Genomic DNA, 13335 nt, shown 5'->3' on the forward strand with positions numbered 1-13335 from the left:
GGAGGAGACCTTAGAGAGAAGGTAAAATTCGACTCACGTGAGGGTCTGGGAGTAGTTGAAGTGAGGAGTGACTCCCAGGAACTTCTGGACTTCATCCATCACCGCCGCAGGGTCAGTTCTAAGCTGATGGCCATCTATGATCATCACCTACACACAGACACATTCACACTGTAACACCGGCTACTATTACCTCATTTTGGTTTGTGAATAGCATGGGAGAGCCTTTTTTCCCGTACAAATCGATCCACTTAGGCTACAAACGCTGGCAAACAGCGCTCTGAAGGTGAAATATCATAAAATATCACTTTACTCGTTTTGTTATATATGAAATCATTCATTCTAGATTATCAATGAAACAAATATCAACCCTACAAAAAAACAACACAAGGCTTTTACATCCCATGTTATCTGAGTTTGGTATGTCAGAGCAACAGGATGCATCTGGGTGTGTGCCTGTGCGTACCTGGTTAGCAGGGTAGTTAGCAAGCCACCTCTCCAGGTGTGAGGAGTAGAGACCGGGGATGAGACAGCGGCTCTGCAGGGAGTGGAGCTCGGCCGGCGCCCCAGCTCTTGCACTGATGACATCATAGAAGGTGAACCTCAGGGCCGCGTGGTCCTCGTGAGCTCTTTGATGCTGGAAGGGTAAGCAGATACGGCCCACGTGAAGAAATACTCTAATTGTAGCATGTATCTCATTCCCTGTCTTAAACGTCAAGTAATAAATTCACAACTTTGCACAAGAGATTATTTTTAATGTCGACAATGACATTTGAGCTGGCACGTTGTTGACATTCATGTCTCATTAATCACAGACTTGAACGGACAATTCCGGGATCTTTGTGACATTTCCCACACCGTGAGTTATGGGGAACTCATTAACTCCATCCTCACAGAGAGGAATCTGACTAGAAGCTCAAATCTTGGATACAGAATTAATTTTAAAATCAATACAGAGACAAAGCACTTCAAACGATGGAACAGGCCGCTGTGTAGAGTAAAACGATTTTAAAAATAAATATATATTTGTGTATAAAATGTGCTCGTGTGTGTACCTGATACCAGCTGTAGGCCCTGTCGGAGGGGTTGATGAGCAGGGTGATGATCTTGGCCTTGGGCAGCAGGGCGGCAGCTCGACGTGGGGACTCCTCCGAGGGGAAGTAGTTGGCACTCTTCTCAAACAGGAAGTCGGTGCTAACATTAGAGGGCACGGGGAAAAACTCCATGTACCTGAGACAACAAACGCACGGACAACATTCACTGGAGTAAATGCACATACACCCACTGATGCACAGCATTACCGCAAAGGCAGTCACCCCCGAACGTAGTGAGCTACTTTTCTACAAAGTCAGTCTAAAAGTTATGCCCTAAATCTGCGCTAAGACAGGCAACCAAAAATAGACTTGACAATATCATTTTGACGGTGTTTAACGACACATTTTCAGAGCTACGTCTTTCTGGGATGACTTTGGATGCTGCACCAGCTGTGTCTTTGGCAGCTAAGTAACCCGTTTATGGGTCAATTTAGGCGTCCATATGTCTTTTGGCTTATGTTTGCCGGCTTAAAAGATAACTTTGAAGATTTTTAAAACTTGTTTTAAACTGCTTAATGTATAATTGAAGTCTATATGACACATTAACATTTACAACAACCTTGCAGAATGGAAAAGGGTTATAATTAGTTTAAAAAGAGCAGAATAATAACTGTGATAAGATGTAGGGGTGTGTCTGTGTCCTTACCAGTCAATTCCTTTGTGGTAGTTATTGGTGTTGAAGAACTGGACTTCCTCATACGTCTTGGGACTGGGGAAGTTACTGGAGATGGAGGGATGCATGAGTAGGAAGAGATAAAGTGCTGTCGTTCCTGGGAGAAAGGGCATAATTCATAACCGGCTCGTTAATGCAGCTCAGCAGAGAGCAGTCTGTGTGTGTGTGTGTGTGTGTGCTGTCATCCGCTGATCCATACGGGATGATTTTACCCTCCGCAAGATTTATATCTTGCTGAAAATACACTATAAGTGTGCGCGTGTCTGTGTGCAATGGTCAGAGGGCTCCCTACCAAATGATTCAAAAACTGTTTGACACCAATTAGCACCTGGGGTTTTGGTCGTGCCCTCTTTCTCACCCTCAGCAGCTCCCTTTTCACCCCCGTTCCCCCAAAACGTACTCCCAGGCATTCTGGTACATCCCCTCTAACCCTGTTTTTCCATTTGCTCCAACATCTCTGTCATGTGAATGTATATAAATAAATAATGTTGACATGTGAGGCATGCCCTGCAATAAAATGAGAGTGAATTGTACTGTGGCTGTTGTCGGACTGCTAATGGTGACCCCCATTAGTAAAATATCACCTGGTTAACGAGCAGCATTAGTGGACATCCTCATCTCTCACATCAAACACCAGCAATTACAAATCACGTGATCAATACACAGCCAACGTATACACATTTATTTCCTCTTTGAGAGAGAATCTCAGAAAAGGAGAGAGCGTTAGGCAATAGCTTCTACTTTCGTCTTGCTCGGACAGGACCAAAGGAGCGGGAGGGATTGAATGAATGGGCTCTGATGTGAAGCATCTATCTATAGACACCTGGGCACACTGAAGGAGTCTCTCTGTTGTATGAGATGTCTAATCGTGATCATGTCCTTGTGTTTAGGTGTAGCTCACCTGTTTTCTGTGGGCCCACGACCATGAACTTAGGCAGCCTGTCACAGGTTTTCTCTTTAGACCAGATGTCTTTATGCCGTTTGTCATCACACGGGTTCTACAGAGGCACAGACAAAACAAGTAGGGATTAAAGCAATGATGTACACAACAAGTCCAAGAAACAGAAAGGGAAAAATAGTTTTTCAAACATTACTATAAAAAGGTTACGTAAACAAAACGTTAACAAGTTTACGATCACATACTCAGACCTGTCTACATCTAAATTCATATGATGAAGAAAAATCATTTTTTTAAAGCTGATCGATGAGACCATAATTTAAATTGTGCCTGTGATTAATTGAATTAGGAGGGAACCTAGATATCCTTTTAAGATGTTACCATCAAATATTAAATGACTCCTCTCAATCTACACTTATTCACACAGATTGACCTTGATTTTCTACTGAGCAGAAAAATTCTTTAATTAATTTAAATAATTCTTTGATTGCACCTTCTTCATTTTGGAATAATCAAGTTGGTGATGTCCATATTTTGGATTTTGAAATTATTTCTTGTTTTAAAACAGAATAATTTGGAGGACTTCAACGAATGCTCTGATCGGGATGTCCAGATAAATTTAAGAGGACCGTCATTAATTATTTGGCAGTCTATCCTGTAATTTATTTTGTTCATGAAAAATTGGAAATGTTCCTTGCAAATTGGGTCCTTCAAAAGCTAAAATCATTGAACACTTTTGAACTGTGCATACAATTATTCACTTATTTTGGTCAGTTTTGTCAAACTTCTATAAACTGCTACAATATAGTAACATTCAGATTTTTTTAATACATCTATATTATAGTCCTTGCTATTTTATTGTCTCTTCCCCTGTTCTTTCATACTCATTTTTCACCTGGATCTTTCCTTTTTGTCAAGTAGTTAATTGTACGTTTGTATATTGCCACCTCATTGATTTATTGTTTGTGTCAAACTCTGTTTGGCAATCATTTCTATCTTTGAAGATTTAAATATAATTTTTCCAGACATTTAGGGTGGCATACTTGAAAAAGAAACCTTCCACATTAAGTCTACATAAAAAGAATGTTTTTACACAGAAATGCACCGTAAAAGACAATAGAAGAAACACACCTGCCAGAGCGGATTCTTTTGTTCAGGAAAAAGCTGGAAGTACTTGTGTGCCAGCTGCAAAGGTGGGAGTGTGTGGAGTTTCAGGTTTGTCCACGAGCGAAGGAAGGAGGCCAGGTGAACGAAGGTGTAAAGGCCCAGTCGGTCATTGCCGTAGTTAGACAAGTGGGTCATGAATATACTGATCTAGGGTGGGGCAACAGAGATGGAGAAGAGGGGTTAGAGAGGCAAAGGGAGACAAGTGGAAAGAGAGGAAAAATATACTTATGGTAATAAAATTCAAAATTCAAAAATTATTTCCCCAAGTTCCCGTGTTTCAGAAGAATCGAGGCGGCGCAGTCAATAGAATGAAGGTTGTGACTGCAGTGGAATGCAAACAAAGTCACTAAAAGAGCAGCTGTCCACCGGGTATCACTTTGCAAAGAGACACACTCACTTCTGTTATGTCAGATTGCATTCACTTTCAGCAAAAATACACTTTCATGCATTAAGAGAAAATCAGATAAACTGAAGCGGATGCCTTCCACCCTTCTGATAGATAAAGCTGAAGAGGCAGCACAATACTCCACACGGCCTCTGGGTGATGGGAGAGATGCAGCTATCCGCGGGAAAGTGTGTCGGTGTGTGTTCATGGCGGTTAACGTGTGCGATGGAGGAGTCACTCAGAGTGAGCGGAGGAGCGATTGCGTGTTGGTCTGGGCTATCTGTACACGCCTCAGTGCTCTTATAGGCTGATCAAAGAGACAAGCTACGAAAGCTGCTATAGATAAATGCATGTACACACACACACACACACACACACACACACATACATATCCTTTGTGATTGGAGGGAGCTCTGGATTGTGAAGTGTCTGGTTGAAACGATAGCATCAGCCATTAGGATATGAATTATTTGGTGGGTGTGAGCCCACATGTCAGCATGTGCATGGATGATTGTGCGTCAGTATATTTGGGAGAATGTCGGTAAATGTGAAACTACACATACATAGAAAAGACACACAAACATGCACAGAACATTTCCTGGTGACAAAGGACTGTCGGTGCTCCTCTTTACTGCTGAAGGTTGCCGCGGATACAAAGCGACACAGTGTCGGGGTTTGATGGATCAGCGTCCGGCCGACCTGGGAAGCTGTTCAGAATACTGATCGCACCAGAATACTGATGTGTGTGTGTGTGTGTGTGTGTGTGCGTTAGACACCGTGGGAGGGAGAAAGAAGAGCCAGATGTGTGCAGCTGGTTGTATGTGTCTTTGTGACAAAAACCACAACATAGAGAACAGAGAGGAGCAAAGGTATGCATGTCACAGTCATTTTTCCTCTGTGTGTGTGTGTGTGTGTGTGTGTATCCCAGTACAAGAGTGTGAATCCGCCGTGGCTTTCTTCACTTGTGCAAACCACCAGTGCACAATTCAGCGTCGCCTGCTTCACATCAATCTGGTTTATGTGAGGCCAACAATGTGGAACCGCTGTCAAAGCAACACCAACATGCACTCAACTAGGAACAGATGCACACCGCAGTATTACATTTTTGCTTATTCGTCGAGGGTTTAAAAAAGAAAGAACCTCGCTCTTCTAAGCATGCACTGAGATATTGGAATACTGCTCCTGGAAACTACTGAATTCAAATGAGGGGGATTTTAGACTGATACATAGTGAATGCAGAAAAATCAGACCTGAGTGAACAGACTATTAAATATCTTAAAATGTGTCCCACCTCTCCCTTTTTGTATTGTTTTGTGCTTTTTGAGCTGGCAAAGTGATCAAAAAGTGATTCATGTTCCTTTCAAACCATTCAATGCCCGATCAAATCGGGCCCAGTACGGTTGTGTACGCAGGTGTGTATGCATGAAAGATTGAGAGAAAGAGAATGTGGGTGCGGTCGAAGGTTAAAATTCTCATTATGGAGCTTAAGCACTGGCTGACAAATGAAACAATTGGGGAGGGAGAAGATGATTTCTATTTGTAATTAGAGAACTGCAGAAAAAGAGAAAACAAAGTACAGAGATTGTGTGTGTGTGTTTGTGTGTGTAGGGGGGGGGGGGGGGGGGGGCTAACCCTGACCGGTGATTCTGAATTAAAAAGCCCCCAAAAAAGCCACTTGAGAGTGCAAGCCCCAATCCATTTGGGTTTTTCCTCTCTTTTTTTGAGTCTCGCTGTGGGCAAGAATTCCATTAACGGAACTTTATAAACCATTTCTCTGCATCTGGTGCCACGTCGCATTTCCTGACTATTGGATTGCTTTGAGTCCACTATGTGCTTTTAATTTTAAAAAAATGTGCTTTTTTAGAACCAGAATTGGGCTCAAATCATACTTGGAAATGGACTAGAAGAGAAGTGTGAAAATAAGAAAAATGAACCCAACCCTTCCCTCTTAAGCTTTTCCCCTTGTCTTTTGATTCCATTGCTCATATTCAGCTTAACTTCCTCCTACTCCTCTCATCCTTTTACTGTCTTGTTCTCACTGTCTTGTTTTCTTTTTTTTTACCCAAGTCACTGTGGCTATTTGTTTTTTTGTCTCTACTCTCTCCGATCTCATGCTGACCTAGATGCTCTACTGAAGCATGTCGGTCCAGCATGGAGTGATGTTCAAAATTCTTGTGCACACATGAACAAACAGCCACTAAATAACTTCCTCACACACACACACACACACACACACAGACATATGCCATGTCTTGGAAGATTAACAGAATGCCACCCATGTTTTTGAGTTTGTGACATGCTCAAATCCCCTCTGACATGATTGCATTTATTGAGGAAATTGAGTGTTGAGGTTGGATTAGTTTCCAGTTTTGGCTCACACATTTTTTCGCTATCTCTATCCGTCTTTCCATGCATAATCTCACTTCGTTCCTACTCTGCCTTCTCTGCGGTTTTCTCTACCCGTTAATGTGTACCTGTTTCTCATTACACAGCACTAAGTTCTATATACATTTCTCCTTAATTGAATCGTTATTACTACTAAAAATGAGCCTACATCACCCCCCCCCTGCCTCCTCGCTCTCATTTCCGTTCTCTTCCTTTCACATCGTCCTCTCTCCCCTTCTTCCTTCTGCAGTGTCTCATCAGTGGATAATTGAAATCTGAACGTCAACACACCAAATGATTTCGTTCAATTTATTCAGTCAACATCTTCCTCCACATTCCATTCTGCCAAATTCCACTGCTTTGCTTTAACTTTGTATTTCCTATTCCTGTTTGGATTTTGCGTTGTGTGTATGTGTGTGTGTGTGTGTGTGTGTGTGTGAGAGAGCAAGTGGCTGTAAGTGTTGATGAGCTGCCAAAGCCTTCAGTGGCAATCAGCAGGATTCCGGAGAAAGGAAATAAAGGAGTGAAAATTAGACAAAAAGAGTGATGTGTGAAAGGCAATATGAAAAGGCTTTTAAAAGAATTTGAGGCAGAAATAGTTGGAGGAGAGGTGAGAGGAGTGAGTTGGTGAATACTGGGTAAAACAAGTGGAGGGAGGGAGATTATGCTGATATGCCTAATAAGCTTAGTGGCAGAGCTAAGCGTTAAATGTCAGCCCTGATATATGTCCACAGCTCTGCTTACGTCAGCTATAAACTCATTTGTACAAAAATACACATGCACACATACGCAGATATTTAGAAGCTGACACACAAACATATGCAAGGGTGTGTGTTGGTGTGTGTGCCTGCATGTGCATTACTTCCCCCCCTGTATGTGTCTGGATTCTCAAGTGACACAAGATGCCGTGACCTGGAAATTAAATCTCAGTCTGTCTGCCACCTTCTCACCCTTCTCTCCCCGACTCTCTTCCCCCTCGATCTCTTCTTGTTCTCCCTCCCTCCCTCCCTCCTCTCTCTGACTATCGCTGCGGCCATTTATTGGGGAATGACTTGTGCCCTATTGGCTGTTTGCAGTCTAGGTCGTCCAATCGATTTCTTAGCTTATGCGAGACGGGGGAGTTCAATGATTGCTGATGCGGCCCGGAATGATGCACAAGTATCCTAACGCACATGGACACATGCACACATGCACACGTGTGCACACATACAGTTTGTGCTCATGTGCACTCACACATTAAATAAGTTGCTCCTGTTAATGGTCAACTTCCACCGTAGGCCAAATGCAATTTAAATTTGCAGAATGGGAAGTGACATTGTTACCAATGTGCAGATCATCAAACAATAGGAAAGCCCCGGGGACTAGAGCAGTGAGCTACAGAACTCTATCGATTATACACACAAAGTCCACACACTAACGAAAGCTTATGCGTCTGCAAATAAAAACATAGCAGGGAGAAGCCAAAATAAAACATCATTTTTTCTTTTATATGTGTGCATGTGTGCGTGGACCTCCACACACACAGACATATATAAAACAAATGTTATTGCAGAATAGTTCTCTTCATTCAACAGGAGGAAAAGTGTTACCTTATTACACAGATTAAAAAGGAAGAAGTAAGTAAGTGTGAACTACACTCCCTTTAGCCTTTTACACGATGGCGACCATCTAGTTTTGGCTCTCCTGCAGGGAATGTAAAACAATTCTCCACATTCGTACCAAAGTGTCACGGTTTGGGTTTGTTTCCTGATTTATTTTGTAGTTTCCTGCCTCTTGTGTCCCTGGGTTAGATTCACTTCCTGCCTCGGCCTGTCATCCCTTGTGATTGTCCCTGATTGTTTCCACCTGTGTCCAATCACCTGCACCTCCCCAGTGTATTTAGGCCCTGTGAGTCTTTTGGCCCCCGTCGTGACGCTGAAAGTCGTCGGCACCCTGTTTGTGAGTTCCAGAGCCCTGTAGGTGGTTATTAAAGTACTTTTTGTTTGCAACGCTGCATTTGAGGTCCGGCTTCTGCCACCCAGTTGTGGCAAAAAGATGTTTCTCTCATAGAAGAAGCACAACCTCATACAGAGAAGTATGGAGCAGCAATTAGAGTTTTTCTTTCAATGTAAACAAACGATTTTGATTCTGTTACTGACAAAGGAATCACAAGCTTATCCTGCCATTTTTTTAAATTTATCATTATCATTTTAAGACAATAAAAACAAAGGTAGGAAGAGTGATGCACTGACATGCAGAGACACAGACGACAGGCAGCACAAAAGAAAATAAACCTATGAATAAATAAAACGTTAAAGGAACACACACAAGTTGAAAAAGAGAAGAAGTAACCGCCGTGTTGTTGTGTGACACAACACACAGGAGGTCCTCTATGTCAGCGAGCCCCTACCAGACACTTCAATACAGCCTGCTGGTCTGTGTCTCTTTCAGAAATGATGAGTCAATGGAAGTTGTTTGCTAATAATTCCTGGGAATTTCTATGGCTACCTTTAACTGTGTGGATGCATTTGTTTGCAATTGTTTGTGTGAACATTTTAAATGCCACAAAAATGCCCCTAATTCTTTTACTTAATTCAAAGCAGAATTGAGTTGAGCTGACATACACAGGAGGGGGTAAGAGAGGTAGGGTGTGTATGTGTGTGCGTGTCTGTAAATGTGTGACAGCAACTCCCTCCGTGGTGTGACCTAATTTAAAGTATGGAGATGAACACAGCTAGACAGTAAGAAAAAGCGCCTTACAGGAAAAGAAAAAGAGAGAGACACACACACACACACACACACACACACACAAACAAACGCATACGAGGCAAAAATGAATGAGAAGAAGGAGCCAGACGAGAAAGTTACCTTTACAGAGCGGAAAACCCACCCGGGCCTCTTTAAGGTGCATCAATGAAAACAGAAAGTAACAGGCTTTGCAGCTTCCCCCTCTGTATATCCATTTGCTTGTGCAATAGCGAGTGTGTGTGTGTTTGAATGTGTGTGTTGTTTTGTGACTCACTGGGTTGAGCAGCACGGTGAGAAACAGCTCTCCTCCAAGGATGCTTTTGTCCAGTTCTTTTGGCCCGCCAGGGTATTCCTTATAGTAGATTGTATGAGTAAACAAGCCACACGTCTGGCGGGGCAGCACCTACACGTACACAAGAAAGGAGCAGTTTGAACACACAGGAAGTGAAAATCAACCAATTGTTCAGGAGAACAGTCAACCAAGAAATATATATGACATATGAGGTTATTTTTGGGGGGAAAAAAATAACAAAGACTTGTTTGTGTGTCTTCCGCATGGCGCCAAGTGTTGAATTTAGAGCAAACTGAACATGTGAAGCAATCCATATTGACAGACTAAATCAAAAAGGGATGGGGGCTTTTAGGGTGGGCCATCAGGGGTCTGTGGACATGCTCACAGCAGGCCTTAACACAGATTTGGGCGTGTTATGCTAGTAGTAGCTGTTGTTGCCTTGAGCCTTGATACCACACACACACACACACACACACACACAGACACACACACTTTTTTCCATCTCAGGCTTGTAATTGAGGAGCTCCGGCACATTTATCAGGTTTGACTTGGGTCCCCCTGGAGTCACAAAATGCTTTCTACCCTTTCTTCGCATATGCATTCCCCAGGATCTGTAAACACAATGGCATGTTAAGTGGCATGTTTACAGTGATATGGTGATTCAGCCAGCTCTGTTTGTGGTCCTTAAAGCAGTGCTGACCCCCCCATTACAAGGCCGAAGTAAAAAAAGCTTAAGTTGACTACAACTAGCAGCACAAAATATGATATAAGGATGAAATGTACAGCTAAAAAGAAAACACAAAAAAAAATCACAACTCTTGCAGTTTAACGAACACATTTTTCACAGTTAGCATTTTGAATTATGATAAAATAAAAAGCACACGTGTAATTAATAACATAAACTGTGGTTTCACTGACAAGGGCTACTTGGACACTTAGAATACAACATCATCAAATGTTACTAGCTCCACCTGTGCTTTTCCTACAATGACAAGTCAACATGACCGCTGTGTGAGGATCAATAAGTCAAATTAGGGTTGTCCAAGGGACACATTATAGAGTCTAGAGACCTTCCCTTTCCGAGCAGGTTTATGCAGCGCACAGGTGAAGTCCTCCCGAGGCACCGTTCTTCCCCGCCAGCTGTGCATTCCGAGGACTATTATGGATCAATTATAATCCCACCTCGAGCAGGTGCCCCGTGCATCCTTGATCACAGAGCACTAAATGCTGTCTCGTGCCTTGATTGACCAAAGCGGTGTCAATTCTTTTTGTCAAATAGTTTTCAAGGTTTTAATATTTAAGATTACATTGAGTGTATTATAGTAGTATAAAGTATAAAAGACTAACAGTGCGGGATCAAGTGTTTAACAGAGGATGAATTCATCTCCTTTTCATTAGGTACCGTAATTAAATGACTTAAAGAAAGAGAATAGAAGGTGTTATTGTGAACTCCTTGTGGAGCCCTTTTCTGTGTGAAATAGAGAGTAAAGGCTGTAAGCTCATATATTGGTTTATCTATAAAACACTGCAGTCGTTCACACTCACACACACAAATGAGACAGAGGAAGGAGAGAGAGAGAGAAAGAGATAGAGAGAGAGAGAGGGAGAAGCCGCCACAGCCACAGACACTATTTCACCAGACCAATTATCCACACAGCTATAGCTCAAAATGATATACTATATTTTAAAAAGAAATACACTCTCTCTCACACACACACACACACACACGTATACAGCACAATCCAATATTTCAGTCTGATTTGTTCGGATACTGTGGGTCCGTTGGGTGGCTCTCAATCTGCTGATAGAGACACAGAACCACCCATTTTACTTGCCGTCCTCCTCGGAGAAAACAAAGATGGAGCCAGGGCGGGTGTGTGGGGGTGTGTGTGTGTGTGGGGGGGGGGGGGGGGGGGGGGAGTAACTTATTGAGGTTTGGTCAGGAGTCTGCATGAATTGACAGCTATTTTGTTTATTTTACATATACTCAAGTCAATGTCTTGGAGGCCTGCTGGACGTCTTCTTTCTTTCCTAGCGTGGTTACCTCGCTCCCAATTTTGAATATATTCAACAATCGCTAGTAATTGAGAGAACTTTTCGGTCATGCCGCCGTAAAAATTGAGCCTTTAAGAAAAATAAATCGGCTCTCAAGGTCCATGTAATAGCTGATCTGGAACTTTTCATCATTTTGAGTAAGCTTCAGCTCCTCTTGATTACGAGGAAAATTGCTTTGTAACGGTTAGATGTCTTCAAAACACACACATAGAGAACAGAAAAGGCGAAGAATCTAAATTCCTGTGCCGCTGTGTTGCATCGTTTTGAGGGAAACTGTTGCAGGTGGGAGAGTGAATTCAATGCAGCATCCACTGGACACCTCTGAGAACCACAGCGGTGGCTCTTCAAATGCATGGACTCGGCTTCAGATGTGCTTTCAAGGTGTCATTTTGTCATAAGTCATTTGCCTCAGATAATTTATTGATCACTTTGCTGACCAGAGTTAAAATGAGGGCAAAGCTGAGAGAACCGGAAAGCTCAGCTGATGGAAGTTCACTCTATACGTAACCATGGACAACGCATGTGATTAGCATGTGTCCTCACACTCCCACCAATATCGTCTTGGTGCAGTGGCAACATTTCCAACAATAAAAACTATTGTCTAAGACAACAAAAATTTCAAAGACAATTTTGTGGGGAACAGCTGCTTCTATCATTGGCTTTATTGTAGGCTTGAGAGTTATTTTTGCTGGGGGATTAATTATATTTCAGCCCACTTACTCTACTAAAACTTTTGTTGTTCAATGCCAAAAATAAATTGTATTTCTTTCCGACAGTTTGTTTCTCCTGGCGTTTGTGCAAGGTATCGTGTTTAGTATGTTGCATGGCTTGTTATCTAGTTCAGTAATTCCCTGATGCTTCTCAATACCCTATTATTGGTACTGTATAAAAGCACATTATGGCCTTGTCAAAGTGTCAGCTGGCTGTTGTGTTGAGAGGACATAGGATTAGGAGGCTGTCTTTTATGACTCTGTGATGAGATGTCACGAAATAAAAGCAAACTTCGAGGACTGATTAGGAAATTGACATAGCTGTCAGTTCAAATTGTCTACTCAACACCCAAATACAGCAGAACAACATGGACTCGTAATTTTGGTGTCAGATGTGATTGGTTCTTTTGTCGATATAGGCGCAGTTGTGCACATTGACAAAGAGCCTGACTGACAAGTGAAGAAAAGGAAGAGGGGGAGGAGGAGAAACGGAGAGAGAGAGAAAGAGAGAGATAGAGAGAGGCGGCGACGACAACTCGCTGAGGTGGAATGGGTGACGGGAGTTTTTTTTTTCCCACCGCTGATTCGAACAGTGACTGATTATTTATTTGAGCATGAAACGCTCTCATTAATAGATCCTTATTGTCAAACAAACAGACGCGCGCAGGCTCACGGGCACAGAAAGGCGAAAACTTCTTTAGCTGCCGTCGAAATTGAATCAACACAGAAATGTGGTGAGACGAGGTCAAGGAACACATTTAACACACATAAACACAGACACACACACATCAGGGTTACACACCACGAAAAGCATCATTGATTTTCCGTTTAAGACCGCAAGAAACAATCAGCAGACGATTTACTATTCAGCAAACACTGGAACAAAGAGACAGTGGATAGAAACAGTTTTTATTCATATGCACCTAAGCGTTCAATCTAAAGTTTCATTCAA

The 13335-nt window shown here is 42.4% G+C and overlaps 1 protein-coding gene across 2 annotated transcripts in view; it reads right to left on the minus strand.

The window, feature by feature from the left end:
• The window catches only part of ndst3 (N-deacetylase/N-sulfotransferase (heparan glucosaminyl) 3), a 31641-nt gene that overhangs the window by 5168 nt on the left and 13138 nt on the right, over positions 1-13335 (minus strand). For both annotated transcript variants that reach the window (XM_037470913.2, XM_037470915.2), the window contains exons 6-12: positions 9601-9729; positions 3794-3976; positions 2666-2762; positions 1738-1861; positions 1053-1227; positions 464-634; positions 38-147 (exon numbers count right to left, since the gene is read on the minus strand). In XM_037470913.2, the coding sequence (XP_037326810.2) occupies positions 38-147; positions 464-634; positions 1053-1227; positions 1738-1861; positions 2666-2762; positions 3794-3976; positions 9601-9729 (989 nt within the window). The remainder of the gene's footprint in view (positions 1-37; positions 148-463; positions 635-1052; positions 1228-1737; positions 1862-2665; positions 2763-3793; positions 3977-9600; positions 9730-13335) is intronic.

Source organism: Pungitius pungitius, chromosome 9 (assembly GCF_949316345.1).
Source record: "Pungitius pungitius chromosome 9, fPunPun2.1, whole genome shotgun sequence".
Lineage (NCBI taxonomy): Eukaryota > Metazoa > Chordata > Actinopteri > Perciformes > Gasterosteidae > Pungitius > Pungitius pungitius.